At 32.9% G+C, this 25,935-nt stretch overlaps 1 protein-coding gene across 2 annotated transcripts in view; it reads right to left on the reverse strand.

Annotated features, from left to right (window-relative positions):
• ELP4 (elongator acetyltransferase complex subunit 4) overlaps nt 1-25,935 on the reverse strand; it is a 243,747-nt gene that overhangs the window by 130,761 nt on the left and 87,051 nt on the right. For both annotated transcript variants that reach the window (XM_049648806.1, XM_049648799.1), the window contains exons 6-7: nt 25,019-25,103; nt 19,282-19,467 (exon numbers count right to left, since the gene is read on the reverse strand). In XM_049648806.1, the coding sequence (XP_049504763.1) occupies nt 19,282-19,467; nt 25,019-25,103 (271 nt within the window). The remainder of the gene's footprint in view (nt 1-19,281; nt 19,468-25,018; nt 25,104-25,935) is intronic.

Consider the following 25,935-nt stretch of genomic DNA (forward strand, 5'->3'; position numbering starts at 1 on the left):
ACAATAACATCTAAATTCCTGACTGAGATAATCTTTATCTTAACTGCAAACTCATTCAGTCTTCCAGTTATGAACAAAACATAAAAGATATTTGGGCATGTAAATGTACATATTTTTTAGAAAGTTAAATTAGTGTTACAGGTTACTTTGGTACCTCTGAGATTCATAGGGAGTATGGTATATTCATAGGGAGTATGGTATCAATATGTAAGATATGGTATGATCATACTTTAAAACCACTCTTGCCTTTCAAATCATAATGTTAATACTAAGTGGTGTTTTAGATAAGGGTAGGTGAAATTTACTTAAAAAGAATCTAAAATTAACAGCTTTAAATAACCTCAAAAGCATAATAATAACAATTCACTTTAGGAAGAATACACTATGGACAATAAATTGTTATAATATAACTCACGGTGTTTGGAAAGCCTTAGCATAATAATCTGAGCAGAGGCCTTGAAACTGGAACTTCCACCTTCTCATCCTAATAGATTCTAAGTGTTTTTATGTTATTAGCCAAGATGTGAAATCTCTTTGGTCTGCAGTATATGTAGTTGGAAATGGAGAAGTCAAGGTGTTTGTGCATCAATTACTTAGACATAAACTTTGAGTAATTTTTGTGTTGACTTTGAAGTTGTTACATTACACTTTCTAATAAGGAACATTTGACTAAGGACATTCAGGACTTACCAGTAGGAGTAAATTAATGGTTATATTCATGCATGGCACAATGACATCACCCAAGTATGTACAATGATACTGCCAGCCCTCCTCCTTGCCCATCTGGATGTGAAAATCTAGGATGGCTCAAAAATCCTCCTTATACTAGACAAATCTCCCTTCACTCTTGGGTGAAAGTTGTCAGCTCTGGACAGTAGCCAAGATATGACTAGGAGGGAAGCCAGAAGAGCAGAGAGCCAGTGTCCAGGAGTTTTAAGAGTTTGCTGGCAGTCTCAAATAGCATTGTATTAAGTTACATAAAAGGTTCTTAAAACTTTCTGTTGCAGTGGAATTTCTTAATTAATTATTTAAATTTAAATTATGTCAAGTGGTGTTGCAAATTAAAAAAAGGCAAATCAGATTGTCCAGTCAACTACCTTTTTACTCCAATTTTAATTTCACAAAAAATTTCAGAGTTTTTCCTTTGATTGTTTCTTGCTTGGTTTCATAGGATGTTTCCTGTTTTCTTTTATAGAATGGTAACCTCTTTATTAGGATATGCCAAATCCATTAAATGGATTTTAAATAAAGGAAGATTAAATTAATGCTCCTTTCCAATTCAGAGCTCATTAAGCCAAAACTATGAACTTTAAGAGATAAAAATTCAACTACTGCCATATAAAGCTCCCTCCATTTTCTAATAAAAATAGTTGAGATACCTACTTAGAGTAACAAAGTAACAATCAGAATACCTCAAACCCTGAATGTTTTCCTACTTTCTTTGACCTAATTATCTCAACAACATAAAAGATACAGTTTGGACTAACACAAAATATACTCCCAGGAAAGATTTTGAACAAGAGAATTAAAATGTAATTAACCAATCACTTAATTATTAAGAAGCTTGAAAAGCATAAACCAGTTGACATTAACCATTTATGCAATGCCTCAAATAAGAATAAGTTCTTGAGCTACTCAAATAAGAGAGACAGCAAATACACAATATAAGGGTAGGGCCCCCATTTGAGTATGGCACACATGTCAGATTTGGGATTACAATAGTGCAAAAGAACTATTAAGTTAATACTGAAAAGTTAAAGAAATATTTAAGTTACTTTATGATTGAACGTATTATGTGACATAATGTGTGTGTGTGTGTGTGTGTGTGTGTGTGTGTGTGTGTGTGTGTTGTGGGGGGAGGAAGGAGAATCTCAAGAAAAGCAAGTATACTACTCAACAACTCGTTATAATAACATTTTCCTGAAAAATGACATGCATAGAAACACAACCACACTAGCATTTATGACATTTCTTTGTGATATAATAAAAAAATAAATTTGGACAAAAGGATAAATCTATAGATGTTTAATGAGGTATTTGTTTTCCTATGCTTATTTAGTTCTACCTTCTATAGAAATTGAGATTATGAAATAATAAAATTGTTTTTATTGTAACTTTACAAACCTCCCCCTATCTTCTCCAGAGTTGTCACTTACTTTTGTAGATTAAAATTTTGTTTTTATTAAAAATATTTTAAACTGGGAAAAATAATTCTGTTCATATTTTTTTTTGAGTTTAAGAAATAATATAATTTTACCAAATATAATTATACTAATAAATATTTATAATTGTAATAATACCTTAATGAAGGCATTAGATTAATTCTTCCCAGATTTAATACTTAAATTTATTCAAAGTCACACAGTGAATTTTAAAATATAGTGGAACTTAGGTAAATTAAAAAAAAATTCTACCTATAACACTCTCTTGGTAGCATCATATACTGATATGGGAAATCATAAATCAAACATATTTTGGTTCCTTTTTCTAATGCTTTAAAAACATATCCACAAAGGAGCTAATGGTAAATATACTTAACCTGAAAGGCAAAATAAATTGCTAAGTTGTCACTTTTACTAGCATTAAGCAATGGAGCCATGTCTTTTTGGGATTCCCATCTGATTGAACTTAGTATTCTAAGTTTTGGCATGAAAATATTTTTTAAGAACACATGATGTTATTTTCAGAAACATTATTTACATTTACACTGGCTTCAAATAGTACATGCTTTGCAGAACATTTATTTACATCAGTTTTCTTTTCCAATAGGTTATTGTATAAAACATCAAAAAAATCTTACATATTCTGAAAACTTATAAATAATGTAAACAAAATATTATAATGAATAGGCCAAATTGAATAATAGTATAATATTCCAAATTAATTGTAGGTAGTTTTTCATAAACTATATACCATCTAGTTTCATATTATGGAAATCATTCATATAGAAATTTTTATTTGTTTTTTAAAAATGTTTAATGGGTTGCTTCCCAAATCAGAAATTTGTTGCTTACTACTTTATACTTGAAACCCTTCAGATAATTCACAGATGTCCAAAAGCTCATAGCTTGCCTGGAAAAACAGTTGCTAATATCCAAATATCAAACGGAGCATCCAGCTGATGTTTGTGATGCCGTGGTAGGTTAAAGATACTAAAGTTTAAAATCAGCTTAGAATAATCCCATATTGAGTATAAAATTATAGCCTGTCATCAGGAACAGGCTGACAGAGCCAGGTCCAGATGGGAGACTGGCTGGGAAAAAAGCTGAGGCAGGTGGGAAAATGATGGGAACCTGACGGCAGACAGGACTACTCCCTCTGCTGGCAAGGTTCTCATCTGCTTGAATTTTTAACTAATGACTTAGCTTTTCTTTAATTATTGAAGATAAAACCAATAAATTATGTAAGATGTTCTTTCTTAAGTTAGCTGTTCTGTATTTGCACATTTTCAAATTCATGGTCTTCTATTTTTCACCAGATTAATTTCTCAGAGATATAAGGATCCAATGTTTCACCAGGAGGTCCAATTATTTGTCTTGTAATTTAATTGCATCATAAGCATAAGCAAATGTAGCATTGCTTTTATAATATAAGGCCTTTAAAAATTAAAAATGCCTTTAATTTATATTTGTTGAGATATGTACCTTCTTGAAGAAAAACATTTCTTGGGTACAGACTTCACAATCTCTTTCTCAGGCTCTGCATAATGCCCCGTAATGAAATAATATAGAAATGAACCATATAAATCAACTATACAGGGAACAAGGAAACAGCATGTCACAGCAAAAGAGCATAGATGTACAGCGCCAAACCTATCTGATAATCTAATGATCTGAGTTTACAGATATTATGTACTAATATGTAAGAAATTAAGAACTAATGTTTACACAAAAAATTTGTTAAATTTTACAGAAAAATTATTCAATATTTGATTTTCAATGTAAGTTAATAGCTGCAGCAAAAACATTTAGTAAAAATCTGTTCTAAGATTTTGGCCTACAACCAGAAGCTCCCAGAACAGGAGGGATCAGCTTTTTCACCCACTGTTCTCATCTGAATCCTGGCTTAAAAGCTATTCCAGCTCCCAGCTTTCCAGAAGGCTCCATCCCAGGAATCCCTGCCTGCCATTTGGTTTGCTGATTTTAATCTCTCAGGACTTTCTTACAGTGGCTCTACTATGCTGAACTGGCACTTGCTTCTAGAAGTGAGTTATTATTAAACCTGTAGGTCAATTGTGGCACTAACAACTCTTTGGAAGCTTTTAGCCACAGTGTACAATTTGCTAGTCTAATTAAATATTAATTCTAAGTGTTACATTTTGTGGCTAAGAGCTTTTATTTTCCATCATCAGCCTGGAAGAGAAAGAGGTTACAAGGCTAATTTAATCTCTCCCCTTGTCCTCCTCAACATTAAAGATTAACTACATAGGGTGCGAAAACATTATTAAAGAAGCAGAAATACTTTATATAGTAATAATAATGTAATTAATAGCAAAGGGCTAAAACATAATACTGGGATATAATATATGACCTGATATTTAAAGAGCTTTAAATTATAATTAGTTACAAGCATATTTCATCTCAATATTAAGAAATAAGTATCATCTTTTTTTGAAGACAGTAATCTTTCTTTAAGGGAAATGCATCAAAGTATACAAATAGGAATAATTCAAAACTTACATTTTCTCACAGGTATTTTTCAGAGAGCTTGTAACACCAAAGATTAAAAACTTACTAATTTTTTTTGCAAAATAAATGCAAATTACATACAGGTGTACTTATTTTCTGTACATAAAAAGTGATCAAGTTCAAAGATAGTTTATAATAAAGATAATTAACGTTAAAGATCCTTTCCCCTTTTTTCTTCTATCATGTTCAAGTGGACTGAACACAGAGGTCCCTCTCTGCTTCTGTTCCCAGAACAGTTGTGTCCATGCCTGGACACTGGGCATTATAAAGACTGCAGTCCACAGCCAAAGATTCCATATGCCCAAACAGATGACTCAATCTCCATACTGTGATGAGACGTTTCACTATTTCTATCATTGATATTTTTAAAAATTTTGGCTCTAAATAGTACTTTAACAACCACCATCACCACAAGGAAGTACAGTATGAATCACCATATGAACTGTAACATCACAAAGTTATTTTGGAACAAAAAAAACATTTTACATTAAAACTATTTTTCTTTTTATGGCTTGCTGAATATGCTTTGGTTAGGTTAAGTATAACAAAAGGTTTCTAAAGTGGCATTTTTTTTTCCTTTAAAGATGCACATTTATCTTATTGACCATTTAAAATATCCTGCTTTTATTTAATATGCATATTTACATTAAGATAAAATAGTATATATTTTGCTATTAATGTTCTATATAGACAGAAACTTACAGATAATTTGGAGTTTATTTGTGTAAAAAGCTTCAAACATCCTTGACCAAGAAAGTAAATTCAATACGTATGTATAATGCATACATGCTAAGATTTGATTTAAAAAATTAATCAGATACCAGCATGTGCAATATAAAACAGAAGAAAAAAAACTGGAGCTATAAGAATTTATAGATTTTTATCAGCAGCCTATGGTAGCAAAGTTGAAACACCTATTTCTCTATTATTTGTTATTATAAAGAATAAAAGACTCTGTTTCCAGTACACCAGACTCATATGAAGTTACTAAATTTTCAAAAACTACAATTCAACATACATGGCATAACATTAAAATAGGTTTAGTATGATTCAGTTGACTTCTTAAGATTGCTTCTTTTTATACTTTTAAAAATGTTAATTTCTTACAATCTACCTTAGAGTAGTTGAGAAGATCTAGAAAAATAAAAGGAACTCATGAAAAATTGACAGCCAGAATATCTGACTTTATCCTTTAGTAATTGATAGTTATGATCAAGAGATTAAATCTAATCTCTAATTTTCATCCTTAAATTTTCTCCTTAATAAAGTACATTTAAAAAGAGCACTTAAAATAGATTAAGTTATGGGACAGAGATGATGTTATGCTTTCCTATAATGATGCTCTTATCAACAATTACATTAAAAATATTTTCCAAAATTTTATAGTTGTAAACTCATAAAAGTCTGTTGTTCCTTTATCATGCAATTATTTTTAGTTCTTGTTTTAAGAATAAAAGATTTCACACTGAGAGAAATTCACAAGGCCACTGGAGTCCACATTTCATAATCCCATATTAGTGGTTAGTTCTAAGCAGTCCATTACTTGACTTACAGTTTAGCTGCTAAGATACTCAGCATGAACACAAAAGTTTATGGATGTGAAAAGGCTTGTTCTGAATTTCTCTACTTTGAAACATTCACTCATTTCAAAACTTTATTATATTAATGCTGTAAGATATTAATTGGAAGATATATCAATTAAAATAACACACTAAATAAAAGCTTCCTCAATTTTCAAGAGATGTTATAAATAGCAAAGCACTTTCTTCCTGCTTTTCTGTAGAAAATAAATTTTCCTTGGTACAAACTAACATACTGGTGATGGTATTTTCCAAACAGATAGGTGGGGCGGGGGTGTGGAGGGAAGTCCACAGATCAAATTGTTGGAAAACATTGATTATAGGATAAAAACTGAGCAAGGCTGTTAATGGAGCAAATGACGATAATGACCAATCAAAATATGTTCTGGGACACTTTCAAATCTGAAATCTGTTCTGAATAAAAGAAAGTTTGAATAGTTTATAAACTAATGTCTGATAAGCAAACACATTAAATGCTGGTGATACTGAGAAGTATTCTAGAATGAGAAAATGTTATTTAATATTTTACTGTGAGTAATGTCAAAGAAGTTTTCACCCCTTCATTATGATAGTTAAGGAGTAATTTATTAGGCTGTTGTTTATATTTAAAAATTTCTTTAAAAAGTAGATTACAACAGTTTGAGTAAGTTAGCAATAATAAAAAGTACATTTTCTTCCTGAAAGGAAAGTTGTGAGAAAGCCACAGAAAAATATTTGCACCTTCCATTTGAATCACAATTCTAAGTTCTTCCATACTTACTTCCTGATGGTTTCCAGTAAAAATGCTTTTGATCACTAAAAACAAGTCACCAACAACCTGTCATAGATCATGTAAACAAAATGCAGAAGCTAAGGGAAACTTACTTTCCTTTCACCTTACCAAGGAAATCATAACAAGGCATAAAACTAAATTTTTAATTTCAAAAAGAATAAATGTTATTGGTCATCATTTTCCTCAAGTACACAACTGTCACTGGGAATTGAAAATAAAATTAACTTAAAAGGCACAAAATGTTCTATAATGTGGAGGTGGATGACAAATTTCACTATAGGAAGCCAGTTTCCATTTATAAAACCAAAAAAATTAATAGTTTCATATCTTGCTAGATGGGGAAATCGAACAGCATCCTACTGTAACTGCTTCAAAGGTGTCACTTTGCAAAAAATCTCATTAAAAAGTTTCGAGCAGTGCACCAGCATTTCTGTTTCTAACAGTAAATAGGAAAAAAGCAGCAGTGTTATATGTGTCTGAAATAGAACAGCTTTGAATATAGAAATCTGTACTTAAGTTTTAAAAAGTTCAAGTAATATTCTCATACTTAAATAGTAAGAGTTTCAAGGTAGGGTTTTAGTTATTTTTCTTAGATGTGACCTTCCCTTTTTTTTTTTTTTTTCCCAATCCACAGCAACCTTCATTCGACAACAGTTTTGAACAGTTGAGTTGTGAGAACGTGAGCAGCTGCTGTTATTATAACTAAAGGTCTGTCTACGGCTTGAGTCTGAGAGACCACATGTTCGGCTGTCCTCTCATCTTGCCATCCTCACCAATTAACTATTAACATGGAGGGCTGTACACATGCTCTTGGGGGCTCTTTAACAGGCTTCTTGGCGAGTGGAACAACTACACAGCAGGGATCTGGGAACTGGGTAATGCTCGAATATGGGGGAGCCGTCCGTAGTCCTGCTCTTTCTAATGACACTTTATACCACAGTTTAGCATGTAACAAAGTCTTATTTAACTTGGCCATTTTCACATACATTTTTTAATACAATGTCTTTGAGCAGGTGCTAAAATTATATTCTAGAAGGAGACAATATCAGTAATATAACAACCTTGCAGGAAAATTGTTTAGGACTATATATTTTTTAAGATAGTCATAATATATTTGATGGACAATTTTAGCATTTTCTTAACAGATACTTAGAGTTTATTTTTATGTATTTGTTTCAATGTGTGTTTGTTATTTTTCCCTGTTGCTGTTATGGAAATAAGTTTTAACCTAAAGAAAATAAAAAATTCTAAGTTCAAAGTTGTCAGGCTAAATACAAAATATTTCAAATGCAAATTTAAAAATAATTCTTTTTCGTTCTACTTGCAAAAGTCTTATAATAATAAATTCAAGTCAGTTTTGAATCTATGTCATTATTTTCCCTATTTTAACTTTTCCTCCTCTTTGCAATTTCCTTAACTATGTGTTCCTTCCCTACAATGAAATTAAACATGGGAAGCATGCCAAAAGTATAATAAAGGGTAACTAATCATTACTGTACAAGTCTGACAGAATGCTAATAACTAAAGTAAGAACACTGATTGGCTCTTTTACCAATTTAAGAGATATAGATATTTATATACTTTTAACATAGTGATACTCTATACAACATATTCAAATAAAAGTATCACAATTCTATTACCTATAGATGTTTAATTGTTTCCAAGGATATGAAACTACATTTCTATTTCTTGCAGAAACCACTTTAGTATCAAATTCCAAGCTCAAGCCTGTAAATACCTTCCATATACTAATTTTCTGCTCCATTCATACTGTCTTTTACATTGCTAAAAAACCTCCACAAGGATAGTAATTTTGTTTCTCTTATTCACTGCTATATCCTCATGAGTGCCTAGTGCCTCAGCAATAAATATCTGTTCATGAATGAATAAGCTAAATTACCCTTAGACATTCAATCACCACTTAAATTCTGACTTGGAGTCTATAGGAATGGCACTGGTCATAGTGGAGAGGAAGTTGACGTACGATGTTAGAAGAGTCTTGGAACAACATGGTGATGTTACTATGACTTAGATGGTCACCTGACTTCATGCATGCCTCCTGGTCTATCTCAGGCCTGACCTGTTAGAAGATTCTGTCACAGACTTTCATAAAAAGAGACAGAAAGCTGAGGACTTCTACTGCTTTGATGAACTTGCACACCTTATTTCTATGGCCTGATCTCTGTTCAAATTTTCATCTTTGGAAGTCTCTTTAAAGTAATTATAGTGAAGGTAATGATTGCTCGCATATATTGAGTGACTACTATGTGTTAGCGCTGTGTCAGCACATGTTTTTGCTAATCCTCTGAATTAGGTATTCCTCACCCCATTTTTTAAAAGATGAAGAAGATGAGGTTGAGAATGTTAAGACCTGACTAAAACCGTATGACTAATTGGGTCTATCTGTCTCCAAAAGCCCAGGTTCTTTCATCATTAAATGCTACCTTGTGTACACAAGTCTGTGTCTTAATTTTGACCTTCTTTTAGTACTTCTATTGAGTAAGCTGCAGGGCATGGTGGTTAAGAGTATGGTACTTACAGGGTACTGCTTTGGTCTAAATCCTGCCACTCACTAGCCGTGTGGCCTTGGGAAAGTCACTTCAACTTTTTTGTCCCCTGTTTCCTAATCTGTAAAATGGAGACAATAACAGCACCAACCATATGGGGTTACTGTAAGGATAAAATGAGTTAATATTTAAAAAAATTTGAGGACTGCACCTGGCTCATAAAAAGTACTATCTAAGATTTATTAAATAAACTCACAGTCTCCTGGTTCTGTGTATTCATATGTCTTTCATTAGATTTGTGAGCATACTGCTTCTGGTTCTTATTCCCTTTCCTTACCCTAAACCTTGTGGTTTTCTTCGCTGGTTTTTAAGAGTTCTTGGGTTTTATCCCCTGTTTACATCATGATTGGTTGAAGCAAACTCTTAAATCTTATATGTTCTCTTAAGTACTTTGACATAAAAACAAATATATAATGAGATGTTATAGTCATAGAGCAAAAGAATATATATACATTTTAATACCTCAACTGATATTAGGACCAGAAAACTACTATATGATAGCTAGAAGGGCGCCTGGGTGGCTCAGTCGGTTAAGTGTCTGACTTCAGCTCAGGTCATGATCTCACAGTCTGTGAGTTTGAGCCCTGCATCGGGCTCTGTGCTGACAGCTCAGAGCCTGAAGCCTGCTTCGGATTCTGTGTCTCCCGCTTTCTCTGCCCCTTCCTCTCTCTCTCTCTCTGTCTCTCTCAAAAATAAATTTAAAAAACATTAAAAAATGGATAGGTAGAAAAATTGCGTAGAAAAGATATTATGGAAAATGTGAAAATTGTAGATGGATGGGCAGTTTTTTTTTTTTTTTTTTTTTTTTTATATTTTGAGGAATACGTCTTAATTCTTGGTCACATTATTTAACCTTATACTCATCGCCAAAGTCTGGCCCCCCATTTTCCTATTTCCATTTCAAAATAGTCTTTTTACTAGAACCTTAAAAAACATAAATTTAAATGATATCTCTTCCAGTTATACAATGTTTTAAATGTATCTGTAAAATACCAAAATGCAAATATTGCATAATGTTTAGATATCTAGTCCATTTAATCACCTCGATCATTATTTAATTGGTGACGTAGACAGGATGACTTGAGGACACCTGACAGTATGACGGCTGTTTCCTTCTACAGAGACCGCAAGGATCACAGTCACAAGCATTCACAATGGGTTTGGAATCTCCTTCTAAATAATGAACATAATGGCCACCAAAATAGCTTTAGAAAAATGTTCTTTTCTTTTTTCTTGCATAGGTCCCTTTGGAAAAAATAAAAAAATTACATGTATACACGTATTTATTTCATAACTGTTTTCTTTGCTTTGCAATTACACATAAGGAAATATGTTCCCATCCTTTTTTCCTCCCTTGACTGCAATGAAACTTTTTACTTAATCTTTCACATGTACTAATTTGTCAACAATTTTACAATGATAGTTTTCTCTTTAAAAATGCTGAATAGCAACATTGGTCTAGAACTTTTTTTTCCTCATGGGAAGTTACTGCCATCAGAAGTAGTTAATAATTCAAGATACATAAAGATGTAGTGTGACAGGGAGGAAAGAGTAAGTTTTAGATTTAAACAGATCAGAGTTTGATACTAGCTTTTAACATGTTATTAAATACGTGACTTTGTTGCATCGCTTAATTTCAGTTTAATCTTGTTTGCAACTGGCATCATGCCTATCTTGCAGAGTTTTTGTGATGATTAGGGCAGCTGGCTATATAACCTAAAAGTGAAGATGGTGTAGTCTGGAGTCAGGGGAAGACATGAGGTAGAACATTACTAGCCTTGCCTCTTATTAACTGTGTAACCTTGTAAAAATAGAGGTAAGGCTTGTGGTGGATATTCAAGGACATAACGCTTGCAGTGTGCTTCGCATGTGGTATGTGCCTAATAAATGCTTACAGTAATAGCACAGTTGTAGTGGTACTAAGAGTAGCAGTATTTTTACGAGTATTTGATAAGTCTGTTCCAGGTTTACTTCTCATCAAAATCAAGAAGCTCATGAAAGCTAACCAAACTAGTATTAAAGTATTAATTTTATAATGACTTAACATCATTAACAATGTAAACAATACAAGTATGTGTAGAATATCTAAGATGATTAGAGAAAGGAGTTTCCCTATGATATTGGTGTGATTATAAACTCACAATAATAAGTTAGGTTCATGCAAAATCTGTAAAAAGTCTTTGCAGGAAAAATAAATCATCCTCTTATAACAATTATAAATAAGTTATACTGGCTAAGGAGGCAAAATTCTTATCTTACTTATACCTAAATTTTCAGTAATAAGACTTGAAATATGCTGATATATCCTGTATATAATTAAGATGACTAAATGACATTATAATAAATTGGCCATTTGCAGGAAGGGTTTGGGTATGCTAGAAAAAAGATCTAAAATCACAAAAATTTATAATAAAGATTCAAGAAGTTTCAACAATCAGATATTAGAAATGATTTCCTAAGTAAGAATCATTATTCCTTAAACATTTATTAAACATCTAGAAAAAGCTTAGTTACTGTGCTATGAATTTTTATACTTTATTGCCTTTAATGATGTATTACTTTCATAAACATAACCTGGAAAAAAGAAAACTATAAATATGTGGCCCTGACTTCCCAGAGGTTACAAAGTATTAGATACATAAGATTATATGAAATCACATGTTTGAGGCAGACAATAAGTACCTTGGTAAATAGTAACTCTAATAAAAATAGAACTAGTAATGTAAAGTGTGTTAACATAGAATGTTAACTAATAAGTCAAAAACTATTTGAGAATGTAAACTACAGTCGTTTAAAACATTCAAATTGGATTACATTGTTCAATTAGTAAAAGATAAAACTATCAAACTTTTAGAAGAAAACAGGAAAAAGACCCTACGGAGGGCAAAGATTTTAAAATGGGAGGAGTAGGAGAGAGAAATTGCTAACCATTAAAAAAAAATAAGATAAACTTTATCTAGATTAAAAACTTTAACTCTTCAAAAGATACTGTTATTAGAAAAGGCAAGCCATAGACTGGAAGAAATTATTGCAAAGATATACCGAAAATATTTCAGGAATTTCATAATTCAATAATAAGTAGATAAATAACCCAATTAAAAAATGAACAAAAGACTTAGACAAAAGAAGACGGGCAAAATAGCCAATAAGCATATGATAAGATGATCAACATCATTAGTTGTCAGGGAAATGCAAATTATCACAGTGTCATACAGTTCAAGTGTACTATAATGGCTAAAATGTGAAAGACTGAAAATAAAAAGGTTTAGAGGGATGTGATTCCTAGAAAGATGAAAATACGTATCTGTACAAAGACTCATACATTAATGTCCATAGCAGCTTTATTCATAAAGGCTTCAATCTGGAAATAACTCAAATGTCCATAAATAGGTGGAAGAATAAAGAAATTGTGGTATATTTTTATGCTCAAAAACTAATTAGCAATAAAAGTAAACTGGTGACATGTACAACACTGTAGATGGTGCTGATATTAACTAATATGATTGTTTGATATTGTATAATGAAATGTGCAAATATTTGGAAGATTGGCATAACTCCATGAACCAACCGATACCTTCCAAATGACCAAGGAATGATATGTCAATATCTTGAATGAGTAAAAGACCCATTCAAAGTGCAAGATAAAGCAATGAATGCCTTTTAGTGTAGCATAATATGAAAAAGTTCATTCACAGTTTTTGATTTCACACTGTAATGTTTGTAATGTTTGTAAAACTATTACTTTTCGAGTTTCAGTGTATACTGAAGAATCTCTACAATTATCAAAAAAAAAAAAGGCTACTAAAACACTTCTCCCTTTTCCAACAATGTATCTGTGTGAAGTCAGATTTTCTTTTCATACTTGAACCAAAACAATATATCACAATGGATTGAATAATGAAGCCAATATTAGAACCTGCTGTTTCCTACTAAGGAAAAATGTAAAACAATGTTACTCTTCTAACTAAATTTTTTAAAAATCATTATTTTACAATAATGTGATCATTATTATTATTTTAACAGAATTTGTAAATAAATATTTGAAAATTTCTTAGTTTCAATTTGTAATATGGTAAATATCAATAGATACAACCCAAATAATGTTTTTTTGAGATCATCAATAGTTTTTAAGAGTGTAAAGAGGTTCTAAGATTAAAAAGTTTGAGAACCACTGAACTAAAGTTCTGATCTGGTATACTTATAACTCTGCTACCAGATTTACCAACTATTTTGTAACCTACATTTAAAAAAATTTTTTTTAATGTTTATTTATTTCTGAGACAGAGAGACACAGAGCATGAGAGGGGGAGGGGCAGAGAGGGAGACACAGAATCTGAAGCAGGTCCAGGCTCTGAGCTGTCAGCACAGAGCCTGACGCAGGGCTCGAACTCACAAACGGTGAGATCATGACCTGAGCTGAAGTCGGTCACTCAACAGACTGAGCCACCCAGGCGCCCCACGTAACCTACATTTTTTTAAATCAGCAGCTTTATTGAAATATAATCTACATACCATTCAATTCACCTACTTAAAGTATACAATTCAGAGGTTTTTTAGTATTCACAGATATGTGCAACCATTACTCAAGGCAATTTTATAACATTTTCATCACCTTAAAAAAAAAAAAAAACAAACCAATCTTTTTATTTATCACCCCACCACATACTCAAGGTCTCCCCATCTCCCAGCACTCCAAAGCCTTAGGTAACCACTATCTACTTTCTGTCTCTACAGATTTCCCTATTCAGGACTTTCATATTAATGAAATCATATATGTTCTATTGTGATGGCTTCTTTTACTTAGCATAATCTTTTTAAGGTCCATCTGTCTTATAGCAAGTATTAGTACTTTATTCCTTTATATAGCCAAATAGTATTTCATTGTATGGATATACCACATTTGCTTATCCAGTATCAGTTAATAGAGATTTAGGCTGTTTTCATCTTTTGGCTGTTATTAATAATAATGCTATAAACTTTCAGGCTCAAATTTCTATGTGGACACATGGTCTCATTTCTATTGGGTATATACTAATGGGTGGAATTGCTGGGTCACACTGTAACTCCAGGTTGAATCACTGAAAAGCGCCACACTGTTTCCAAAGCAACCGTACCCTTTTATATTCCCACCAGCAGGGTATAAGGATTCCACTGTCTTCGCCTTGCCAACACTTAATGTTACCTGAGGTTTTGTTTTACCCATCCTAGGGAATGTCAAGTAGTATCTCATTGTAATTTTGATTTGCATTTTTGTGGATTAATGATGTTGAGCATCTTTCATGTGCTAATTGGCCATTTGTACATCTTCTCTGGAAAAATGTGTACTCAAATTACTGTCCCATTTTTATTGAGTTATCTTATTATTGATTTGTAAGCATTCTTTATGTATTTATGATAAAAATCTCTAATCAGATATCACTTGCAAATATTTTCACCTACTCTGTGGGCTGCCTTTAACAATTTCTTGACAGTGTCCATTGAACATAAAAGTTTTTAATTTTGAGGTGCTTGGCTGGCTTAGTTGGTAGAGCATGCATTTCTTGATAGTTTTGGCTGCTACATTCAGGTTTCCGATCCATTCTGCATTAATTTTTGTCCATGCTGTGGAGTAATGGTTCACCCTCATTCTTTTGCATGTGGCTATCTAGTTGTCCTATTCCATTTGTTGAAAAAGCCTATCGTTTTCTTATTGAATGGTCTTGGCACACTTGTCGAAATCAGTTGACCATAGATATATGGGTTTATTTCTGGACTCTCAATTCTATTTCATTGATCTATATGCCTATTCTTATGATAGGACTACACTGTCTTTTACCATTGTTTTCTAGAAAGTTTTGCAATTGAGAAGTATGAGCCCTCCTAGCTTATTCTTTTTTTAAAGGATTATTTTGGCTATTCTAAGTCTTCTGAAATTCCATAGCCATTTTAGAATCAGCTTGCAGATTTCTCCAAAAAAGTCAGCTGGGATTCTGATAGGGACTGTGTTGGATCTGTAGATCAGTTTGGAGACAATGGTCATATTAATTTTGAACCTTCTGATCCATGAACCTGGAAAGTTTTTCCATTCATTTAGATCTTTTAAAATTTCTTTCAACAATGATATGTAGTTTTCAGAGTATAAGTTGTACATTCTTCTTGTTAAAATTATTTCTAAGTATTTTATTCTTTTTGATGCTATTATGAATGCAATTGTTTTCTGGATTTCATCTTCAGATTGAAACACAAGTTTTTAATATTTATCTCCCCACTACAGAATAAGGTGCCTGAAAGGAACCAGTGTCTCTCACTCATTTTAAAATTTCCGCTATATATATATATAGTGGACTATAGCACTGTCAGTCACTCAAAAGCAGTGTAGAAGAAATGAATGCATGAATGAGATACAACACAGCTTCAATAATAAAATTTATAAGAAATATGGATTTTCTCCACAGTTGGTTGACAGAGAAATATTTGGATTTAAGAAAGCTTGATGTGAGACGCACCAGTTGGGATAGTTTGTGACTGTTGATCTCAGGGTTGTGAGTTTGAGCCTCATGTTGGGGGTAGAGTTTACTAAAAAAAGGAAATCCTGATGTGAAAAGTCAAACTTTTTTTCTGATTAAGATCTAATTTTTCTTTTGCTCAAAGTTTGCAATTATTAAAGAGGAATGCTAACTAGAACAGCAGGAAGTTGCTATGGTAACCCTTAGAAAGCTCAAAAGCACAAGTCACTGACAATGTATGGGGGTATGCTGTCAATCATACTCCTCTCTCTACTTGTGCAGGAAGGAATATGGTGCTTTACAAACTTAATAGCCCTTAAACAATGTCTCAGCTTTAACCCTTATACAGTATGTTTAGATACAGCATCTTAAAATGGCATTCCTTTATCTCCTTGGTGAACTCAAAATTCCAATTATATCTTATATTTCTGTTAATTTAATTAATGTTTATTAATTTAATTTAAATGGCATTTCTTTATCTCCTTGGTGAACTTCAAATTTCAATTCTATCTTTTATTTCTGTTAATTTGATTTAATTTCTGTCAGTGTTTATTCCTGTTAGTTTAATCAAATGTAGAATTTGCATAGATCCATGAAGTCTCACCAAGGATAGTCTTTGTTTCTGTGATTTGCTTGAACAGGTCATTTCACTTGGGATACTACTTTACTCACCCGAAGGCAGGAGCCTAGCTCAGATGAGCCCCATGTCCTTTCTAACTCCAAGATAAAAGATATGAGAACTACTAGCTTTGAGAGAATGAGTTCCAGAATAAAAATGTGCTACGTATTCTAGTATGAGGTGCTGGAACCCAGTTTTCTGGGTTCAAACCATGGTTTCTCAGGTGTTAAACATTGATCTAGTTTCTTAACTTCTCTGTATCTCAGTTTCCTTACATGTAAAATGTAGATTACAACAGTAGTTATGTAAGGATTTTATAAGAACTTTAAGATCTTGACTTTAAGTATTTTGTATTTGTTAGTGCTATCATTATTATTATTGAGACTTCCTAGAGAAGTAAAGGAAAACAAAGCTCAACATTATTCTGCTATGAAAGTCATTCTATATCAAAGTGTTAATTTAGTGTATGTACATTAGAAAAGATGATTTCAGTGATTTAGCTTATTTTGACTTTCAGATTCCATTCACTGCAGGTGATTTTTTTTCAGTTTTATTATTTCTAGTATTGTGTTTGTTATAGAAATATATTTAATAATAAATACTGTGGAAAAATATACAATGTAATTGTACTTTCTCTATTACATATAAAATAACAACAATGATGAAAATTGTCCCAAACTTGCTTCTTGAATACTCTTTTTATAAAAAAAAAATTAAGTTTTATTTATTTAACGAATCTCTATATCCAGTGTGGGGCCTGAACTCATGACCGTGAGATCAAGAGTTGCATACTCTTCTGACTGACCCAGCCAGGTGCCCCAGCCTCTTGGACACTTTTTTTTTTTTTTTTTTTTTTTAATTTTTTTTTCAACGTTTTTTATTTATTTTTGGGACAGAGAGAGACAGAGCATGAACGGGGGAGGGGCAGAGAGAGAGGGAGACACAGAATCGGAAACAGGCTCCAGGCTCTGAGCCATCAGCCCAGAGCCTGACGCGGGGCTCGAACTCACGGACCGCGAGAACGTGACCTGGCTGAAGTCGGACGCTTAACCGACTGCGCCACCCAGGCGCCCCTCTTGGACACTCTTAAGAAAAGGACTTTTTGAGCTGATGAGGCAAATCTTGCAAAAATCCCTCTTTTTCTGTCTGGGGAGATGGACCTTTTTCCCTAAGAGTGTTGTTTCAGGAGGTTTACACATAGAAACAGCAAGGGAAGAAAAGGACATGTCCTATTTAGATCAGTGTTTGTCTTTTCTTTTCCTTTTACATTTTTTTTAGTGTTAATTTATTTTGAGAGAGAGAGAGTGCACACAAGCAGGGGAGGGGGAGAGAGAAGGGGAGACAGAATCCCAAGCAGGCTCCTGGCTGTCAGCACAGAGCCCAACATGCGGCTCAAACTCACGAACTGCAAGATCACAACCCGAGCTGAAATCAAGAGTTGGAGGCTTAACTGACTGAGTCACCCAGGTGCCCCTTTTCTTTTTTTCCTCAAAATTTTGAATGTGGCAAAATATATATAACATAAAATTTACCATTTTAACCATTTTTAAATGTATAATTCCGTGTTATTAAGTACATTCATGATGTTGTGCCACTACCACCAACAACCATTTTCAGAAACTTTGTACCTATTAAGTAACTTGCCATTCCCTCTCCCTCAGCCCAGGGCAGCCACCATACTACCTTCCGTTTCTATGATTTTTACTACTTTAAGTACTTCGTATAAATGGAATCACAGTATTTGTCTTTTTGTGACTGACTTATTTCACTTAGGATAATGTCCTCAGATTCATCAGTGTTGCAGCATATGTCAGAATGTCCTTCCTTTTCTTTTTTTATTAAACATTTTTAACATTTTTATTCATTTTTTGACAGAGACAGAGCACGAGCTAAGGGAGGGCAGAGAGAGAGAGAGAGAGAGAGAGAGAGAGAGACAGACAGACAGACAGACAGAATTTGAAGCAGTCTCCAGGCTCTGAGCTGTCAGCACAGAGCCCGATGCGGTGCTTGAACCCATGCCTGAGCTGAAGTCAGCCACTTAACTGACTGAGCCAACCAGGCACCTCATAATTTCCTTCCTTTTCAAGGCTGAGTAATATTCCATTGCAATATAGGCCATATCTTACCAAGTTCATCTATTAATGAATACTCAGAATGGTTCCACATTTTAGCTATTGTAAGTAATGCTGCTATGAATATGGGTGTGCAAATATTTCTTCAAGATCTATATCCATATCTTAGATCTTTATGATTAATCTAATGATTAATGAAAAGATATCAGTAAAATATCAACCACATACCACAATGTATTATGCATTTACAAGAAATCGAAGAAAAAATAATATTATTAAAGATAGACTTACCATATACTCACTGTATATTAAAACCACAAATACACAACAATTTAACACTCTAAAGTAAAGGACATTTTGCTCTCTGGCATTCCTGAAATCTGTTCTACTTAAATGGCATATGAAAATAATTTATCAGACTCAGACTCCGAGTGTTTATATATTGCTCTTCATTATGTAGCACTAATTAGGGGAAAGGGGTTTTGGAAAGATTCTTACCTGGATAAGATGTGTTGGCATTGTGATCATACAAGCCGAAAGAGAGGTTCGCAGAAGACCACGGAGGACGTACAGGAACTTCGTAAGGCTGTGACTGTTGCCATTTTCCGTACAGCAAATGTCATCCCCCCACAAAGGTGAACCAAGATTCTGGATTCCTATTCTTAAAATGTTTTTCTGTTTTTTCTAAAGAAATGCGTGTGTCGGGTTGGGGGGGAGACAAACACATTAAGTTTTATTAATAGGATACCTCCTTTAGTTCTATTTGCCAGTGTTTGAAATTTATAACATAGCAGGGAGATAGTGGACATGGTAAAAAGCTTTATGTATAGTTAATATACGGCAATATAAGGGAAATCTGTATTGCAAGAGTATTAAAAAATAGCTGTTTTTTTCTCACTTTTGGAAAATTTGAAGAGTATCAAAAGCCTCAAGTTTCTAGATTTTAAGTGACCACTTTACGAACTATGTTTGCGACAGCTGAAATAATACATAAAAAAATCAGTTAGCAATAGAACATCTAAACTAGAATACTTAGAAACCATTATTAGTATTATAAAATTCTACAAGTCTTTCAATAAACTATAACTTGCTCAGTATTTTTCATTTAGTGCTATTATGTCCAATGCCTGATATTTTGTTTGAAAGAAGTTTAAAAATGTGTGTTTTGCTTTTATACCTTATATTTGCTTTTACTTATTCTTCTTGAAGCTATTTTTACAAAATAATTCAGTTCAATACTTATCAAAACTGAACAAATGAACATTTGGAACTCAAGACTACTGATATTAAGGTCATAATGATGACTGATATTTCTTGGGAAAAGAGCATTTAAAAACTATTAAACAAAACCTACACTGATTATCAATAAGCATTTGCCGGAGATGTATTTATAACAGATTCTACTGTTTGTGTTATCCTAACCAAACAAATGTTTTATAAATGCTTTCTTTATTTTGTATTTAAATTTTTTTTTAATTTTTTAAAATGTTTTATTTGTTTTTTGAAAGAGAGAGACAGAGCACGAGTGGGGGAGGGGCAGAGAGAGAGGGAGACACAGAATCCAAAGCAGGCTCCAAGCTCTGAGCTGTCAGCACAGAGCCCAATGAGGGCTCGAACTCATAAGCCAAGCCATGAGATCATGACCTCAGCCCAAGTTGGAACCTCAACCAACTGAGCCACCCAGGCACCCCTATAAATGCTTTCTTTAGCAATCTGGCAAAATTTCTGGGCAAAGGAAGGAGACATTAGCAAAACCTGGTGCATGGAGATAATTGGAAACTTATCATTACAATTCTAATGGGGAAAATACATTTTCTCCCTTAAATCAAAAATTTGGAACATGTGTCATTTGAGTGTGTTTTTTGATTAAGTCAGATCCTACAACATATTGCTTGTTATTGTTATAACAAATGAATAAAATTTATTTAACTAATAAAATGTATTAATCAACTACTATCTCTCTGATACTACACATGAAAGTTGAGTTTGTGTATTTTTGAGAATTTATTAACAAAGGAAAGTAGGGAAATGAATAAAACACTGAAAAGTTAGAAGAGGAAAAACAGAAGGGGACAGTAATCAGTAATATGGGTAAGATAGACAGATTCACAGTCTGGACTGTGCAACTAAGATGTGATTCTGAGCAAGACACAACACTACTTAGGCATTAGTTCTCTCATCTCTACAATAAAAAATTGTTCTATGAGATCACACAATCCTTTAAAATATATAAAGGGACATGATATATAAAGGGCCTGGATAAAGCTATTAAAATGTGATTACAGAAAAAGGAATTTAGTTTAAGCACATTTGAAAAATTATTCCTGACTCCAAAAACCTGAAACGTGATGATACTATCAAGGCAGCTAGTCCAGTTTTCTTTTCTGGTTGTATTAAGGTTATGATAGGCAACCCTTAAGATATATATTATGATCATTGGCAGTCCATAAAAATTGCTTTTTTTTTTTATTTCTGCATTACTTGAATGAAATGAAGTAATAATATGTACCAGGGCATGTATGTATTGGAAGTCCAAATGGATTTTGATGAATTTGTGTAAGATATCTGTGAAATTGTAGGTTACCCTTTTACTGTATTACTTAGAAACTCAGAATTTAAGTCAAATGGCAAGATTAAGCTTCATTTTGTCATCCCAAACTTGTTTTCTCTTGAACTGTAGCTTAAATTAGATTTGCAACAGAAAGAGCAATCTAGAAAAATGGAGAGACAAACCTGCCCCCAAAATCTAGGTATTAAAACAAAATCTGAAGGTAGGAGAGCAGCATTATACGGTTTTCCCTACCAATATTTCAGAAACTAAAGGTCAGCTGTATTTTAACCCAGTCACCATTACCAACTATTGTATCAAAAAGCATCTGCTAAAAGTTTATAACAAAAATGATGATAGGTGCAGAAGCAGGAGAACTGTAGAAGTTTAGTGACTATGACAGATATGCTGATACACATCCACACATACATATATACGTGTATACACACACACACACACACACACACACACACACACGTGTGTGTGTGTGTGTGTGTGTGTGTGTGTGTGTGTGTGTGTATAAAGAATGACACTATTGGGGCGCCTGGGTGGCGCAGTCGGTTAAGCGTCCGACTTCAGCCAGGTCATGATCTCGCGGTCCGTGAGTTCGAGCCCCGCGTCAGGCTCTGGGCTGATGGCTCGGAGCCTGGAGCCTGTTTCCGATTCTGTGTCTCCCTCTCTCTCTGCCCCTCCCCCGTTCATGCTCTGTCTCTCTCTGTCCCAAAAATAAATAAAAAACGTTGAAAAAAAAAATTAAAAAAGAAAAAAAGAATGACACTATTAAGCCAAAGAATGAAAAAGATATTTAAGTGAGGTAGGTACTCACCACATCAGAACATATTTGAGCATGATACTTCAACATAGGGAATACATTTATATATTTAAACAAATTTTTTTAATGTTTATTTATTTTTGATAGAGAGATAGAGAGAGACAGAGTGTCAGGGAGGGGCAGAGAGACAGGGAGACACAGAATCCAAAGCAGGCTCCAGGCTCTGAGCTGTCAGCACAAAACCTGACGCAGGGCTCGAACTCCCGAACCACAAGATCATGACCTGAGCTGAAGTTGGGCATTCAACCAACTGAGCCACCTAGGTGACTTGGGAATACATTTATATTTTTAAAAATATAATAGTAAGTGCAAAAGCAAAGGCTGATTTACAAATTTCCTGTGTAATTTCAGGCATATAATTCCTTTGCTATGCCATATAATAATGGGGCACACTGTGAGGCATAATCAAAAAATTTTTAATATAATTTATTGAGGTCTAATCAAACTAAAAAATAAACTTTTGTTGAAAGATGAATAATAAATATTAAATTCATTCCAATGAGAACATCTAAAATATTTAATCTGGATATCTAAGTGAAATCAATTTTCAAACTTCATTTTTATTGTATATTTCTTAGATATTTAAAAATCATAACTTAAATGAAATTATGACAGCAATTTGTAAACATCTCCACTCCAAATATCTTTGCAGATGAGCTACTTTACTTACTACAAAGTTATTATACAGTATTCTATAATACTCAATTCCTTATAGCCTATCTCAAATTAAGTTAATTTATTTGAAAATGTAAGTTTATTTGAAAATGTAGTGATACAGAAAGTAAGATGAAAATTTCCTTTTAAAAAGAATTTATTTCAGTATCAGAACATTATTTTGACTCAGGAATAAGATTTTTTGAAGCAGTGCTCGATAGATGAATTTTTGTGGCTTCTTGAACTCATCTAAAGTTTCTGAGACAGAAATATAGTTGAGGTAATTTAGCAAATGATACACTCTAAAATGTAACAATATGGAAATTTAGTAGATATATTTTAATTCCAATAAAATTGGAAATATATTTTATAACTTATCGGTATGTTGTAAACTTTTTCAGCATTCTTGGTATTCAGCATATAAATGCTTACCTCAACCCTTTTAACCTTTATAAAAGTCAACAGTTGTAGAACTTCTGGTTCAGAGACAAACCAGTTCAGTTTATCAGCTTTCATCAAATAAAATACTATTTATTGAAAATGGTGGCATTTTTAATACTCAAATAAACAACTAAGAAAACAAACATTTCATTCCATTCCAATAATAGCTTACTTATCAAGGGTCCTTTGGATGGATAGGTGTGTGTACATATATCTAAATATGTGTACATATGTATATACATATACAAGCAAGTATGTGTGTATCTTTGTTATTGCCTTTGATTTTTTGTATTTTATAAAATTTCTTGCTCTTAGAAGATGTGTCATCATCCTGCAAGAACAAGAGCTCTGCACACTGTATCATAGGAACTGTTATGACATGTCTGTTTCCATAGTAACCACAGCACATAGGGAGAGGTGTCTGTCAGGGACCAATTTACCTCTCCAGACGGACAATGCCACCAAAGGGAGGACATAGTGCCCATAAATCTTAGCTAGGACCAAAAACGGAGCAACAATGAACAAAATAAAACTGTATTAAAAACCAAGGACCATCACAAAAACTGTAACACACGTGAAAAGCTATCTATAAATAAAATGTATATACTTCACCACACGTATAGTATTTTCAACTTTGTATTAAACTGATGATCAAAACAAATTTAAAATTTATTAACATTGCTGTGGAAAAAACATTAAATATAGCAGTAAAGTTTATAAGAATACTTAAAAAATTATGGATTAAGAGCAAATGTAGTTGATAATGCCAAAAATAAGACTTCTGGATTCTTTACTTTCTTCAATAAAAATAATGGTGCTCTGGAAATACTTCTGCTGAAATAATATACATGAACTGAAAATCTTTAGCAGCTTTAGCAATTAAAATCACCGAGAAAGATTTCTAAATGGCATTATAACTGGAAATAAAATTTCTCTCATTTTGTTCAAGTTAAACTAACCAGAACATCTTTAATAGTGGGAATTTGGAATCTTTAATAGTGGGAATTTAAAAACTTGCGTTCTTAAAAACAGAGCTACAGAGAAATAATTAAGTTATAAAATATTTTAATATAGCAAATAAAAAATGCAGTTTTTATTCAGTGAAATAACCTAAAGCATGATATAACAAGAAATAAAATCTTAAAATAATTAATTCTTACTCACCGGGTTATTCAATTAAGGACTGAATGACAGAAATATAAACAATTTTGATAAGAGGGGCATCTGGGTGACTCAGTTAGTTAAGCATCTGACTCTTGGTTTCAGCTCAGGTCATGATCTCGTGGCGCATGAGATTGAGTCCTGTGTTGGGCTCTGTACTGACAGCATAGAACATACTTGGGACTCTCTCTCTCCTTCTTCTCTGCCCCTCCCCTGCTCAGTCTCCCCTCTCTCTCTCTCTTTCTCAAACTAAATTAACTTAAAAAAAATTTAGATACAAAAGTACACGTCTTGCAGATTTAGGAGTAATTTTCAAAATGCAGCAGCTTAGTTATTCCAGGTGCCACAAATATATATTTAAAAATAATTTATGTTGACAATGTATGTATATGTCTTTTGTGCATCCACTGAGAACTTAGCTAAAACTCTACACATCAAAAATCAAACAAAGGCTGCCTGTGCCCTGCTTATTTACATCTTCTGTGCTTGGAAACAGCTTGTTCACTGTTAATTATTCTAAAACCTTCTGGGTTACCCCTAGAGAGTTTAAAAACAACATTACATAGATGATTATAAAAAACTTTGAAGGTACTCAATACCTGGGGATTGGATCCATCAAATCCTTCCTCATATATGATGTTCTGGATAAACTGAAGCAGCTTTATGTAGCCATGGGTCAAAGAACTGTTGGTAAGAAGTGGTTCAAATACAGAAATGGACATATTACACATACAATTCAAAATCTAAGCTACAACATGGAGGAAGTAATTAAAATTTATGAGACTACTAAAATATAATATAAAATTAACCCAAATAGTATAAATAATTTAAAAATATAAAGTCAGTACATCCAGGGAATACGTTACAATGCCTTATATTAACCAGCTCAGTGTTCTTGACATCATGGGAAAATAAAAATCTGTGGAGACTGAGATGTCTTAATTATGTCAAGCTTAGTTACCTCCAAGAAAATTAATGATTTAATGAAGCAACCTAAAAGATGAAGCCACTATAGCTTTTCAGGAGTAATCATGGGTAATTAACACATAGTTAATGAACTGCTATGCCAAGTACACCTGAATCAATGTCCTGATCACCTGAGCTCATCTTCCAGAAAAGTTTTAATTTTCTTAGAACAAACTGCTAAAATAATAGTAATTTAAAAATTTGATCTTTTAAGACATATGAAGATGAATGTAATTTCTACTTTGTAAAACGAAATCAATAAAATAAATGTATAAATTTAAGAAGACATTATCTTTCACATGAATATTAGCATTAATGTTACTGTTTTAAAATATTTTAGAAAAATGGGGAGCCTAGTAGGCTTAGTTGGTACAGCATAAGACTCATGATCTTGGGGTTGTGTGTTCAAGCCTCACGTTAGGCACAGAGCTTACTTAAAACTTTTTTTTACAAACGTTATAAAACACCTCAAAGAAAATATAGTTACAATGAAAAAAATCTGGTTTAACATTGTCTGAATTTAATATTCTTGATAACGGACAACCTGTGT

The sequence above is a fragment of the Panthera uncia genome, chromosome D1, assembly GCF_023721935.1.
Source record: "Panthera uncia isolate 11264 chromosome D1, Puncia_PCG_1.0, whole genome shotgun sequence".
NCBI lineage: Eukaryota > Metazoa > Chordata > Mammalia > Carnivora > Felidae > Panthera > Panthera uncia.